Source organism: Sciurus carolinensis, chromosome 3 (genome assembly GCF_902686445.1).
Source record: "Sciurus carolinensis chromosome 3, mSciCar1.2, whole genome shotgun sequence".
NCBI classification, from domain to species: domain Eukaryota; kingdom Metazoa; phylum Chordata; class Mammalia; order Rodentia; family Sciuridae; genus Sciurus; species Sciurus carolinensis.
The window spans coordinates 129,939,353-129,954,766 of record NC_062215.1 but is presented as its reverse complement, the minus strand read 5'-3'; the positions used below and the strand labels follow the sequence as shown (position 1 = coordinate 129,954,766).

General features: G+C 36.0%; 1 protein-coding gene across 2 annotated transcripts in view; it reads left to right on the top strand.

Annotated features, from left to right (window-relative positions):
- The window catches only part of Cerkl (ceramide kinase like), a 134,516-nt gene that overhangs the window by 73,114 nt on the left and 45,988 nt on the right, over nucleotides 1–15,414 (top strand). For both annotated transcript variants that reach the window (XM_047544795.1, XM_047544794.1), the window contains exons 3-4: nucleotides 3,423–3,554; nucleotides 10,350–10,413. In XM_047544795.1, the coding sequence (XP_047400751.1) occupies nucleotides 3,423–3,554; nucleotides 10,350–10,413 (196 nt within the window). The remainder of the gene's footprint in view (nucleotides 1–3,422; nucleotides 3,555–10,349; nucleotides 10,414–15,414) is intronic.

Below are 15,414 nucleotides of genomic sequence, written 5' to 3'. Positions count from 1 at the left end.
CAGTCAGCTCCAAGTTCTTCATTTTTCTTGAAACTTCGACTGTACCCATCCCAGTCCAAGAGCAATATTTCCCACCCGGAATGACAAGACAGTTCTCACTTTGTGATTCTTGGTTCTGTTGTGTCTACTTTCCACACAGCAGTCAGAGGGCTCCTTTTAACACCCAAGACTATGTTGCTGCATTGCTCAAAATCCATCATGCTTCTCCTCCTACACAACAAAAGACCAAGTCCTTGGAAATGCCTCCAAATTCTGGGTGATCTGACCTTCCCTGGTCAGAAAGTCACTTCCACCTTTGCCTTCCTCCTCTCTCTTCTTCATTTTTCATCCTTAGAACTTATGACCACTTGACATGCTCTAAATTCTGATTTGTTTCTGTCTCTAGATGTTAGAATGGAAGCTTCATAAGAACAGAGGCTTCTCTGGTTCACTGATTGTGTCTCAGTTTCTAGGATCCTGTGTGGTACACAGCAGGCACATAGTCATTTGTGAGTTAATGAATGAATATAGGAGGAAGGAGAAAAGTTTGTTTTTTATGATAATAACAATCGTTACTGGGACTACATTTGCTTGAGGAATGAAACAAGGTATTCTGAAAAATTCTCCTGGTAAAATAAATGTCATCTGGATATTTTATCTGACCCTTGGTGACTGGGATTTAGTGTAAGTTTCTTTTCCCTCTCATTTTAATAAAAGCAATCCTGGGTTTACCAGCTTAGATCCTCTTGCTTATATGATGACAATATTATCTTAACAACAGTTTTTCAACCTTATCCAGAATTATACATTGCATTTACCATCTCTTTAATCTCCTTTAAAGAGAGTGACAACTAACAACAAGGGACAGAGTTTAAGAAAAATATGTAGATATTTTGTTCCAAATGATCACTGGATGGTTTTAGTATCCATTACTTGCTTCTGGTCTCAATTGGTAATTATTCTAATGGCTTAAAATAGTGATTTTTTCTCTTCATTTATAATGTGTTACATATTACCAATTATTCTTCAAGACAAATTTTCCCTTCTTGCCCTTTATTTGTCCAGTGTCAGATACTCAAGGAATTGAGTGTTCAAGAAATTCAATGTACAAAATATAATAAAGGGAAGGGAGAGGGAATGGGAATAGGAAAGACACTAGAATGAATTAGACATTATTTTCACATGTTCATATATGGATATAGGACCAGTGTAACTCCACCTCATGTACAACCCCAAGAATGGGAAGTTTTACTTCATGTATGTATCATATGTCAAAATACATTCTGCAGTTATATATATCTAAAAAGAACAAATACCCAGACATTTAATGTAGTATATTATTATTATTTTTCCATTTTGTACTGTCCCAGAATTGAGCAGTGGAAGTTCCAAGATATTGGACCTTTCATCAGAGTCTTTTGTATAAGTGATATAAGAAATAGGTGATATGGGTGGGAACACAGAACGGAGGCCTGAATTCCATTGGTGATTAGGAAAGGCTTCAGTGAGGAGTGGCATTTGGAGCAAGCTTTGAAAGATTTTGATTACAAATAGGGATGGGTAGAATGGAAAGGGAAACTCATTTAACAAGGGAAGGCCTAGTAGACTTGGTATTTAATAGGTGATAATACTGTGGATCTGGACCATGATAAGGAAATTAAGATGGACTGTAAAAACCCTTTAGGCTAACTTAGCTTCAAGCATTTGCTCAGCCCAGTCTCACTGCCTAGAATTTCCACCCTTGCCCTTTTGCTGAGGAGTTGGAAGAAAGGTAATGAAGGAAGGAATTCTAGGTAGTAGAAATGGCTTGAGCCCAAACGCCACTAAATACTCCCTTCTTCTGAAGCCTTTTCAGATGCCTAAGAAGAACTAAGCACCCTGCTCTCACACAGGCACACCATACCTCATGCTGTTCAGGTAGCAGTTGATACTGTCTTGACCTGTTTGCATTTGTGGATATGTCTTCCTCCTCTGAAGCATGAACCATGTCTTAATTGCCTGGCTCTTCTTCCCCGCATGAATGCTCAGTGTTTTTGGAATATGAGTGAGAGAGAAAGAAGAGACAGTTTGGAATTGGGGAAGAGAGGGCTCAAAGGATTGTTTTAAGGGTTTGGGTGTGTTTTGCTGGCTGTGATGAGCTGTAGCAGCTTTTGTCCTGTGAGGCACTGATCAGAGCTACGATGCTGGAGGATGCAGTGAGGGGAGAATAGCCAAGGTGTCCGTGCAGCAGTCCCTGAACTAGGGGATGCCCGCGAGAAAGGGCAGAAAGCATGAGAGCAAGTAGTTACCAGCTTGTGAATCTGGGCACTCATTCAAATGCAGGAACTGGGAAAAGAAAGGCACTGAGCCTGGTGGTTTTGAGGTTTTCGGCCTAGGGGATTGGGAGCCTGACAGAGGCTTCCCATCACAGTAGAGGCCCTGGGCAGTTTTATGGGAATGTTTAAGAAGTTCATCATAGCTCTATCTCTTTCTCCTCTCAAATTTCGCCTGAACTCAAATTATATGTGCTGTCAAAAGATTTTTATGATATCAAATATAATCAGAAATAAAATATCATTTCTATTTGAGGTATGAAACATTGACTTTGCATTGGCGATGGTTATTTTCACTTTTCTTTAGTAATGGTTTTATTAAAACCGGATGTTAATAACCGCTTTTGCAGCCTTGAATCATGGCCCTCTGAGAGCAGCTTACCATCAAAGAAACGGTTGTCAGCTTTCTTTTGGCTCCTGCCCCTTCCTAACAACAGAAAATTTGCTTCGCACCTGCTCCAACTGGGTTCTCAGTGATAAGCATCTTGCAAGCCCAGAAAATTGTAGTATCAAATCTCAGCCCCAACTGTGAGGCAGCACCATCAGCGACTCCCCACAGAGAGGCGTTGCTTTCCCAATTCCCTGGAGAAGATTTTTTTTCCTCCCCTGGCTGCTTTTTGGGCTTGAACTCTGACCTACAACCTCCTTAGCTACCAGTATGCAGTGCTCTGGGTGCCAACCATGTCCTATCCTTGTTCACTCCGCTCTGCCTGGGGCCCCTCAGCAGGTCAGGCGTTGGTAGCCCTGGGGTCACCGCGGCTACCCAATTCCAATAATGAGCATATCTATCTAAGGAGAGGAGATGGACCCTTCTCTTTGTTACAGTTCATCACTTTTCTCGAGGAAGAAATGACATTTGCTATATTATCTGTGATTTGGTAAATGTAGATAAGCATTGCCTAATATTCATAAAGTTGCAGTCTCTTATGCCTTCCTTCATAAATTAAATGGTTGTGATAACTCATGATATATTTCAAGAGGAATAAACATACTTTATAACTAGGAAAAAGTAAATGTTTTAAGATAGTCATATCCAGGAATACACTTGTAAGCATTTCGAATAAAAATAGCAAATACTATTTGAATATGTGTATAACATTCTCATGGACTTTAGTATGTTTTTCTTCTCAGGTTTTTCAAACAGACCAAAGTCATTAAAAATACTTCTTAACCCCCAAAGTCACAAAAAAGAAGCTACCCAGGTCTATTATGATAAGGTGGAACCTCTGCTGAAGATTGCTGGAATAAAGACTGACGTAACAAGTGAGTCACTATCATTATGTAATTTCATCATTGAAAATCTCACATGAAAGACAGATAAACTGAATTTGTTCTTAACCCAAACTTGTGGAGCTGCTTGTAATACCTAAAGATTTCCTAGGTGCTCCTATAACTGCAACCAGTTCCAGAGGTATAATTTATTGTGTTTCCTTATTGAGCTATTTTTATTAAGGTTTCAATTTTTTCTCTTTAGAACTTTTCCAGCCTTCGGACAATTATTAGGTTTGACTTTAAAGGAAACTATACACTTTCTATTGTCTACACTTTTTGTTGTGTTCAATGAGTTGTTTACTATTTAAACATTATTTCTGCAGTTTGGCAAGCAATTGATTTTTGCTCACATATATGTCTGATGTCTTTCCATGGAGTCTTTCTGTAGGTTGTTTTTGTTCTGATTCTGACCCCTGCTGGTTAGGTCAAAACTAAGCAAGTAGTTGCTGGTTTTAGTCAAACTTGGAGAAGCCAGAAGCTTAAATTCATTGTCTAAAGTAAGAATGTGCTTAGCTTTATGCTAAGGAAAATAGAAATTTGCTGATGTTAAAATTAATAGAAAGGAGATTAGTAATACTCTTTTAGAGTTTTTAAAAGTGATGACCAAATTCTTTCGTTTTCTTAAGACTCTTATTTTTCCTATGATTGGAGATTGAGAATAAGTGTTTGATAATATCAAGAATCACAATTTTTTCTAGCTTTAGTTCTGTGTAGCTTCATTAAACAGTGGAAATTTGCAAAACATTTTAATTGATGTAGAATATTGCACAATAAACCTCCCAGGAGATAAGCCCAGCGTACAATCAGAGTCTTCTACTCCTAATTCTGAGTTCCTAGGGAAAGGATTCAGAATGACAGGGCTTTGCTTAGTTGTAACCAAGGGAGATGGGTTACACAATGTAAATAAGGTCATTGAAGCCCAGTGACTTGATGGATTGGTAGAAGGAAGTTCCTGAAAAACGGAAAGCTTTGTGGAAAGTCCAGTCACCCCAAAAACCATTTGCTTCAATGGAGGTTAAAGAGAAACTGTCATGAAAACTGAAGTGGAATTTCTGAATTAAAGTTGTCATAAAGAAGTCAGCCTTTTGTGTTTGTTATTTTTGACTCACTTAGAAGCAATATGTGAGGAAATGAGAAAATTCAGAGATCTACCCTTTTTACTGAAAAATTTTCAGGTATTAGCCAAAGGAAAAGTGTGATGAGACTATTAAAAGTTGAGTAAACTCACTGCAAACACAATAATATTATTTTGAATCATTCCTATGAGAACACTAAAATACAGTTTTCATGGTTATTACATCCTATATATCATTTGGTTTAAGAATCTCTTATTGAGAGTGCACTGTCCACAGTTCCAGATCTGCAGGAGGTTGAGGCAGGAGAATCACTGGAGCCCAAGAGTTCAAGTTCAGCCTAGGCAACATAGACACCATCTCAGAAAACAAAACAAAAAAAATCTCTCATTGGATGCTTTCTTTGTGTTAAACACTGAAGGATATAAAATATAAAGCTGTCATGCCCATTCTTGAGTTACTCTTACAGGGATTCAAACAGATACTTAAAACCACATATTATAATTGGTATACATAAGGGAAATGTGGTATTTCAGGGTGATATTAATTTTGTTATTTTATTTATTTACTTTTTTTGGTGCTGGGAATTGAACCCAGGGCCTTGTGCATGCAAGGCAAGCACTCTACCAACTGAGTTATATCCCCAACCCTCCAGTGATATTAATTTTGTTCAGAGGGCTCAAGAAAAGCACATGAACTGGGGAGTTCTTAAGAGACAAAGGGGGCTGGAGTTTTAGCTCAGTAGTAGAGCACTTGCCTAGCTTGTGTGAAGCATTGGGTTCAATTCTCAGCACCGCATATAAATAAATAAAATAAAGGTCCATCAACAACTTAAAAAAAGGGTTTTGTTTTGTTTTTTTAAAGAGACAAAGGAGGCAAATGGTGAGGAAAGGAAGATAGGGGAGAGAGAAAGAATGAATATGTTTTAAACTTTGTTCTATCTTCCTAGTTTTGATCTTAAATATGTTCTTCCATCATTATAAAATAACTGCCAATGAATTGTATCTTTTCTTAGTCATACCTCCCAGGATGGGGAGAAGTAAGTGTACGTGAGAGAGGGAGACCAACATGCATCAATCCAAAAGATGTCTTTCTTCAGGTTTGGTTGAATCTGAAGTGAATCTGGGTTCTTCTGGGGAGAAGCAGGGCATCATGGCTCCTGGTAAGACTGCCATCTCTGTGTCCTACAGGAGGCCAGTCCAGACTGTGGCTGGGTGTGGTGCTACACTGTGGTTTGTTCATGCATCCAGCCATAGTTGGTGCCAATTGGTTTTTAATCACAGAGTTTAATCAGGTTTACCAAAGATGACTCCACCAGCAGAATAAAGATCATAAAGGAAAAGAGCACCAGGAAGAAGGTAACCACAGTTAAGGTGAACTTAACCATGGCAGAGGAATGATAGTTGTATTGGAGATAAATACTATTTTCTGGGGGTTTTTTCCCCCTTAAATTTCAAAGTATTGTCAAATTTTAGATTCAGTTTAACCCAAAACAAAAATAGATTTTTACATAATGGAAATTTAAAATTTATTTTTGTATTCATATATTGAGAATGGCTAATTATTAGCTGCCTAACACTCCTCCTACAGGCAAAATTATAAAATTGCATCCTTTGTTTATTAAACCATTTTAGTATGAATATTGGCTAAATATTTATAGAAAAATTATTCCTATTTTGTTAGTATTCCTACCCAAACATGTTTTGTGGAACTACTTTATATATTCTAAACTGCTATAGAAATTATTTTTGTAAGGTTATTAGTCTCATTTTCATAAAATTATATAATATCTAATTCACTGTATTTGAAAGAAAAATATATGAAGAGTAATGCATATCTTCATGTCCCTTGTTTAACATATCTTTTTGTGCATTGGTAAATCCAAAAGGAATGTGAATTGGCATAAAAAATTGTATATGGTAATTAATTCATTAAGAAGTAGGACTATATAAACAGGAGGCATGATTTGAAAAATTGCTGCCAGATAAATACATTATAAAGTATTTCTTCTCACAAATTTCTTTTTAAAATGAGCTTCATCACATTTAGAAAAATATACTTATTCCTTTCATTTTGACTTATGCTGAACCCTAAATTCTTCTGAATATAGATCAGTATCTTTTGAAATATTTGAGTGAAAATTGTTTCCTCCCATACCACCCATGTGGCATCTTATCTAATAATAGCTGAGAGGTCAAGGACCATGGGAGAATTCACAGAACAATACAACGTAAAAGTCAAGGCAGCAGAAAAAGCAGAGGTGAAGAAAATTACAGTGACCATGCAGTTCAGCTGCCCATTAGTGGAGGGCAGGTGTGTGGCACTCCTCATGGATGGTGACTTAGCTTGACATGGTAGCCTATGCTAAAGTCAGAATACGCTGTTACTGGACTGCTTTGTTTGACATTCTTGTGTTCACCCTTACTGTGTCTTTGTATGCATTAGAAAAGGCCCTCCTTCTGAACTGAGTTACTAAAAGGTACCTTTTCTTCTGGACTGATTCAGTCCAAAGTCATCTGACTTGTCCATTAGGAGCACTGAATGAATTGCAAGTCCACCTGCCTCTTCGGCCATGTTCCCTTGTGGTAGACATAAACCGCCCACCATGGAGAACTTGGAAGCTGACATCCCCCTCCTTGTAATTGTTATCTGCTAGAGTTAATATCATCTTTTGCAGCATGATTATATCCTACCTACTGTATAAGTGTCATTGAAATATAAGACAGATATCCTGCCTGCCCTTGATATCTCTTGTTCTTGAGAGGCACATACATTTTCTTGGATGCCAGGCCTGGAAAGTTACTTCTTTCACTTTTTCCAGCATTTTATCAAAAGTATGCATAGTATGTGTTCATTCATCATATCCAGCTAGTGAAAGAGTGAGAATTCTGAGTGAAAGGTTCATCTTTATCAACTTAAATAACTGTGCATGCATATGTTTGATCCTGTTTCTAACACTTGGGTGAGTTAGAAAGTTGAAAATTTGAGATATGGAATGTTTTAAATAGTTGAAAATTTGGAATATAAAGAGCCATCAGTGTCATTTATGCAACGAAAGTGATTTGATTGAAATGTGCTCAAAGAGGTCATTCTGGCTAGAGTGGAACAGAAGCTCTTGTAGTACCATAATGGAAACTGGTAATGCCCAGATTGAGAGCATTGGCTGTCAGGGAGGAGGGAGCATGATTAAAAGACAGAGTCAGCCACGGAGTGGTCCCAGAGAGGAGAGGGATAACCAAGGAGTTATTTCCCTGTTTTGGGGAGTGGATGATAGAACACAAAAAAGAATAGTATTTGAGAGAATATATTTAAGGTGAACATGTTGAGTCCTACTTTTGAAGTGAGTGTGAAATACCCGTAGGTCAGGAAAGACAGTGACATCTCAATATCCTATTCCACAATAGAATTTTATCTCTAGACCAAGAAATGTTTCCTTAGGTCCATATCAGATCATGTCTGATTTTATTTCAAATTCAATTTCAGCACTTGCTATCAACCTCAAGACACCACTGTCCTCCAGCTCTATCTTCCTGCAGGAATAACACACTGAAGAGTAGGTGTCCCAGTAGGGGACTGTGTTAAGATCCCAGTCAATTATGAAGGCTCAAAATTTCCAATGTAAAAAGGGCTCAGAGTGCCTGCTAACAGGAAAGGGAAAATAGGTGGAAAAAAAAAGAGGTTGGCTTATACACATTTTTGAAATTGATTTACTTAGCCATCTATTCTTTGTATTTATTTGGAGTGGAATGATTCAAATCCAGCTCTCTGATTCAACAATACATAAAATCCTTTCTAAATATACATTTTGGTTCTTTCTAATTCAAATAATAGTCCAAATCATGCTTTATCCTTCTGCCTTACATTTATTTTATTTCTACTTCATATATTTGTTTTTAATTAGTGCATACTGATTATCTCCAGAGTGTAAACTCCCTGAGGTCAAAGACTCTTCATTTTGTTCCTTCTGCTAATATATTTTCTTGTAGTAAAGTTTTTTTTTTTATTTTTTAAATTGCTTATTCTATTTAGTTACACATGACAGCAGAATGCATTTTGATTCATTTTACACCAATGGAGTACAACTTTTCATTTCTCTGGTTGTGCATGATGTAGAGCCACACCATTCATATAATCATACATGTACGTAGGGTAATGATGTTTGTCTCATCCCACCATCTTTCCTTCCCCTTGACCCCTCCCCTTCTTGATTTTTAAAAAATTATTCCAGATCAATGATTTTATTTAACTTATGCAATATCCCTTAAAACTTCTTATTAAAGAGGTTGCATTAATGTATAGTCAGATAGCACCTGTAAGATCAAAGGAAATTATTTAAATTTTTTCCCAACAAAAAATGGTATAAACATAATTTTAAGTTAATTTTGTATGAATTTGGATAATGTACTGAAGTGAACTTGATAAATTGATTTATCACCAGACCAAGAAAGACTTGATAAACTGATTCTTAACATAAACATTTCTTCATATATCCTTATTATTTTTAATGTGTGTATGTAAGACATTATTTTTCATTGTAAGATTGCAACTATTTACTGTGGTTATAAATGAATTATCAGCACATGTCTTTTATGATAACTTAACCTTCCAACTTTATTAATATTAATACTTTATATTTAGCTTTATTATCATTTTCTCCTGATTAGAATTAATATAGAGAGGTTTTATTCATGTGAATTTTAACAGCATTTTGAATAAGCTGTGGGGAGAATTACAATGTAACACTGCTGGATACAGAATGATTCCCTTAGACACCAAGACTAATAATTTTTAACAATATCTAAAATCATTGCAGGAGAAGCTTGAACCATGCTGGCATCAGGGACAGACAGGCATGAAAGATTAATGTAATCTTGCATATAATGATGCACATTCTTACACAAAAAATCCATCTGCAATGTCATGTCAGTCAGCAGAAATCTTTGATGGGTGGATACAGCTGGGCTGTCTCTTCTGGCAGAGCTTCCCTAGAAAATGCTAAATGTGGTTGTGATGCTTGCTGCCATCTGCAGTGTGCCCGTTTATCCTGTCTTCACTGGCATTTACAATACTGCACAGGGCATCAGTGACTGTGGAGACAGCGATACGGTGTGACAGACTCATTTCCTCGGAGGATGGGGCTCTAGTGGGCTTGTGTGCCACCCTCCTCCTGGATTGGGTCTCTTATCACTGGTGTTGGCTTGACTTCATATTTTCACATCCAACTCCTCCTTTTTTCAGTCTAGCAGTTCCAGATACACATTCTTCTGGTATGTAAATCTTACACTAACCTTTCAACTAATTTATTCATGTAAGGTTGCCAAAGTGATTTTACATTGACTGTTCAATGCCAGCTAATATGCTGTATTTTCAAAATACTCTTGCTCGTAAGCTTCTGATTTAAAGGAAATGTGTCTTATTTGGGGAACACTAAACAGACAGGCACCAAGATAAATTCTCTAACTACTGTGTGTTGGATATCACCAAATGACTTATGTAGTTGGAACAAATATGTGACCCTCTTTTACATAAAGCTATAAAATACACCAGGCAACCAACATGCAATCCTCTTTCCTATGATTAAAATATAAATATTCAAGAATAAATGTTGTTTTATGACCCAACCATATGTTAATCATATTATTTGCCAAACCAAGTTAAAAAGTGGAGAACATTATTTAAAGCTTTCATTTTGTGTATGTGTTTTTTTTAATAGTAACGGAGTATAAAGGGCATGCTCTATCCCTGCTTGAGGAATGTGAACTCCAGGGATTTGATGGGTATGTTATATTATTAATTTATACATATCACATAGTTTATGTTATTCCATGCTTTTGTTAGGTTTTAACTTCATATTTGGGACCTATAGTTTTAAAACATTTGTGATGTATGTAATCAGACTCTATTTTGCTCATATTTACATAAAAATGTTTGATACGGCATGGTCATTCACCTCTCAGGATCTGGCATAGAAAAGCAAAAAGGAATCTAATTTTAAATTTGGGGAAATCACAATGTACTGCCCTATATACTTAGTAAATGTGCATACATTTGCATATGTAATACTTAATTCTGTGCTTTTATCATGTGAGGATCTAGGAAAACATTGATGAAAGACATTATACTGTTTATATGGTATAACTTGATCTTCTGCAAATTTGTTGATAGTTTTGATATCTATCTGGTATTTAATTTTTCTGTGATAGGTTGGGGTAAATATTTTCCAGAATGATATATTTCCAAGTTTCCAATACATTGTTTGAGTATGCAGGGTTGCTCACTGGAATGTGAGCCTTAGAAGTATTAGAACATTGGAACAAGGCATATGACTTAATAGCACTTTTTAAAAATCAGGTAAATTGATTTGCCAAAGTGCTGGATTGATTAGTATTAGACTAAAACATATTCCTTCAGGGAAGACATTATTATTATTATTATTTTTACAGGAGGGGATATCTGAGAGTTTAAAAAGGTGATAAGTGTGTGACTTATCTGTGTCACATTTTGAAGAGGCGGGGGGGCAACAAAGGACCCATAAGTTCAGGAAAGTCAGTTGAGACTGAATTTTTATCAAAGTGAAAGGCTAATCTTCCTAAAGAAATGTTAGGGTTTGTAGAGGGAAGAGACATGCTTGGAATGAAGCATGGGCAGTGTTGTTTTTGAAATGCTTAATATAGTTTGATGAGAAACAAGCAGCTGATGAGGAAGAAAGTCTGGTAAGTAAAATATGATTGAGCACAAAGGCAATTGAGACTAAATGTAGATGGCAATATAAGATAAAGAGTGAGGCAGGCAATTACTTTAGAACTTTGTACTTAGAAGAAAACAGAAGGAGCCATAGCTACATTTAGGAAATTATCTTAAAGCTGTTTAAGGTAATTATCTTTAAAGTGTTTCTTAAAACAGTTTAAAGAAAAGTAATTGGGAGAATTATGCCCACCATCTCCTTTATTATGCTGCATAGTCCTGAGCCAGGAGTACATGAGGGTAGCTGCATTACAAAAAGAGTCCTTGCTTTAAAACTTGATTATGTGAATGTTTATGAGAGTAGCAGGGGTTACAGATACTAAACCTTGAGTTGCCCACCAGTAACATGGAATGTTCTGTCCAACGTGGTATCTATTAGTGTGTTCTATTGGTATTGTAAGGATTAAGAAGAACTTTGCTGAACCTGAAGAAAGACTATTGCTCAAATGTGTTTTAGGAATATTTTTCCGTTTACCAGAACAAATTTCTTTATTTCCCATGCACATATTATTTTGCATTATGGTGTTAACTTATAGATCTTTAGTGTTTAATTATATATTCTTAAGCCAAGTTGTTTATCCCTGACCAATAAATGAAACGAGTTTGGTGGCTGAACTATTTCCAAACCCTATAATATGCTGATGCACTTGGACTATATAATATAATTTTTTTATTAGAAGTCTGTTTTCCGAAATGCTTCAAATAGTTCATTTATTTTCATAGGTTTAGTTTTTCCAGTAGAAGTTGGTGTGGTTGTTGGGATAATTATCTTAATAAAATGGTAATTTTAAGTCCCTATACTTAGAAATGCATAGTTCTCTATGAGGAGAAGAATAGAAACACAATTTCATTCATTAAGCACTTAAAAGGACTATTCTCTAACAAGTAGAATTTTCTGAAATTGAGTGTTCTACATTGGCGGGTTCCCTGTCCCTGATTGTGTCCTAAGAGTGGTCATAGGAGCACTTTTCAAAAAAAATTTGGTTTAAGGATGGGCTAAGGTAACCCAAGATACTATTTCATTCTGATGGGAGATCAGCTCACATTCTCTTAAAATTTGCCTGAAGCATCTCTGCCTTACTCTAGTGGAGCTATCGATAGGAAGTGATTAGGAAGTCAATGATGGTTTCTGGACAGGCTAGAGAGAGCCAAGAAAAATTCTGTGTATGTTATCCTCAAAGCAAAATGATTTAATGTATAATGTTTAAGAAATGATATTTCACAAGATTTTAGGGTATTTTTCAAATGAACTCATTTCTATGAAGACACATTGAAACATATTTCGAAAGCTCACAGAAACAGCACATAGCACTCCTGACAGCTGGTGCCCACTCTGGTGTGTTCTAGTCAACACTTAGATCCACTACTAAAACTTGGAGGAACTTCATATTCCTTCCACATTGCCCCATCTATGTTGGGCATGAAGAGGAAGTTTTGTAAAGGCAAAGAAAAGAGTAACATCAGCTGCATACATTTGGATCACTAACAGTTACATTTATAAATGTGAATATAGTTAAACCTATCTGCAGCTTTTATAATCATGGAAAATTATAAATTTACTAATTATTTGCTATTTGTTTCAGTGTCTTGAGTTTGTTGAATTAGTTATTTCTTTTGTTCATTCTATTAACTAGACCACAATGATCTAGACATTAATTGGCTAATATTGACATTTTATCAGGTAGACCATGACACCTGTATTATGTAGATAAAAATAAATCTCCTTTCAGAAAAATGGAAAAGAGTGAATCAAAAACCAACACTACACTACATTCAACATTTCAAAGCTATTGATTGATAGACCAATTTACAAACTGCTATTTAAATTATTTCCTTATTGCCCTTTCAAAAGGGAAATAAAATATTAACCCCTCAATTTTACTTTCCTAGATTAAATCATTCTACATGGAGTCATGACAATAAGGAGTTTATTTACTCTAAAAACAAGACGATATTCCATATAGAAAGGAATAATTACTGTAAACCTTATGTTTTGGAGTAGCTTTTAAGTGTGGCTGAATTAAATTCATATAGAAGGTTGAATGTTTTTTCCCCTGTGGTATCCAACCTCTTGTGATATTTTGTATTAAGCATTAGTTAAGTCTATCTCTTAGGTTGAGGAACTATACCCAGACATGATCTTAATGATCTAGAAGTTGTCAACATAAATAAATATATATCTTCATAAGTCATTCAATTTTGTCTTGATTATGTGGATTTTCAAACTAATTTTCAAATTAATAAAATTCTTCTAAGGCTGCTTTCATTGGTTTCCCTATGTAGAAAGAAGTATAACATAGTATAATAGTGAAGTATTTAAGGCCAAATTATCTTGTTTCAAATCCCTGTTCTATCACTTACTAGTGATGTCCATGGAAAAAGTACTTACTCTTTCTATGCTTAGTTTCCTAATCTGCAATTTGAGGCCATGATTTTATTCTATACATCTGTTGTTCAAATTAAGTGACATAATACATGGAAAGTGCTGAGAACAGTGCCTTATAATATATAATTATTCACTATTAGTTTCAAAATATTTACAGTGTGTCATGACATGATTTCAAAGGTTTTTGTAGCAGAGCATACTATGGAAAGGCCATCTCTGTTAACTCCAGCAATGAGTTGACAGATGACCAATGGTATAACTGGATACAAGATTCTAGGAGCTTTGGGAATCAATCTCACAAAAGAGGTGAAAGACCTCTACAATGAGAACTACAGAACACTAAAGAAAGAAATTCAAGAAAACCTTAGAAGATGGAAAGATCTCCCATGTTCTTGGATAGGAAGAATTATATTGTCAAAGGCCATACTACCAAAAGTGCTATACATTCAATGCAATTCCAATTAAAATCGCAATGATGTACCTTACAGAAATAGAGCAGAAATGAAATTCATCTGGAAGAATAAAAACCCAGAATAGCTAAAGCAATCCTTGGCAGAAAGAGTGAAGCAGGGGGTATCGCAATACCAGATCTTCAACTCTACTACAAAGCAATAGTAACAAAACGGCATGGTATTGGTACCAAATAGAAAGGTGGATCAATGGTACAGAATAGAGACACGGACACAAACCCAAATAAATACAATTTTCTCATACTAGACAAAGGGCCAAAAATGCAATGGAGAAAAGATAGCCTCTTCAACAAATGGTGCTGGGAGAATTGGAAATCCATATGCAACAGAATGAAACTAAACCCATATCTCTCACCATGCACGAAACTAAACTCAAAATGGATTAAGGACCTCGGAATCAGACCAGAGACCTTGCATCTTATAGAAGAAAAAGTAGGTCCAGAGCTTCAACATGTCGGCTTAGGACCAGACTTCCTCAACAGGACTCCCATAGCACAAGAAATAAAAGCAAGAATTAATAACGGGGACAGATTCAAACTAAAAAGTTTTCTCTCAGCAAAGGAAACTATCAGCAATGCAAAGAAAGAGCCTACAGAGTGGGAGAAAATCTTTGCCAATCATACTTCAGATAGAGCACTAATCTCCAGAATCTATAAAGAACTCAAAAAACTCCACACCAAGAATGCAAATAATCCAACTGACAAATGGGCTAAGAAAATGAATAGACACTTCACAGAAGAAGATATACAAGCAATCAACAAACATATGGAAAAATGTTCAACATCTCTAGTAATAAGAGAAATGCAAATCAAAACCACCCTAAGATTCCATCTCACCCCAATTAGAATGGCGATTATCAAGAATACAAACAACAACAGGTGTTGGCAAGGATGTGGGGAGAAAGGTACACTCATACATTGCTGGTGGGCTGCAAATTAGTGCAGCCACTCTGGAAAGCAGTATGGAGACTCCTTAGAAAACTTGGAATGGAACCACCATTTGACCCAGCTCTCCCACTCCTTGGCCTATACCCAAAGGACTTAAAATCAGCATATTACAGAGATACAGCCACATCAATGTTCATATCTGCTCAGTTCACAATAGCCAGATTGTGGAATCAACCTAGATGTCCTTCAATTGATGAATGGATAAAGAAAATGTGGTATATATATACAATG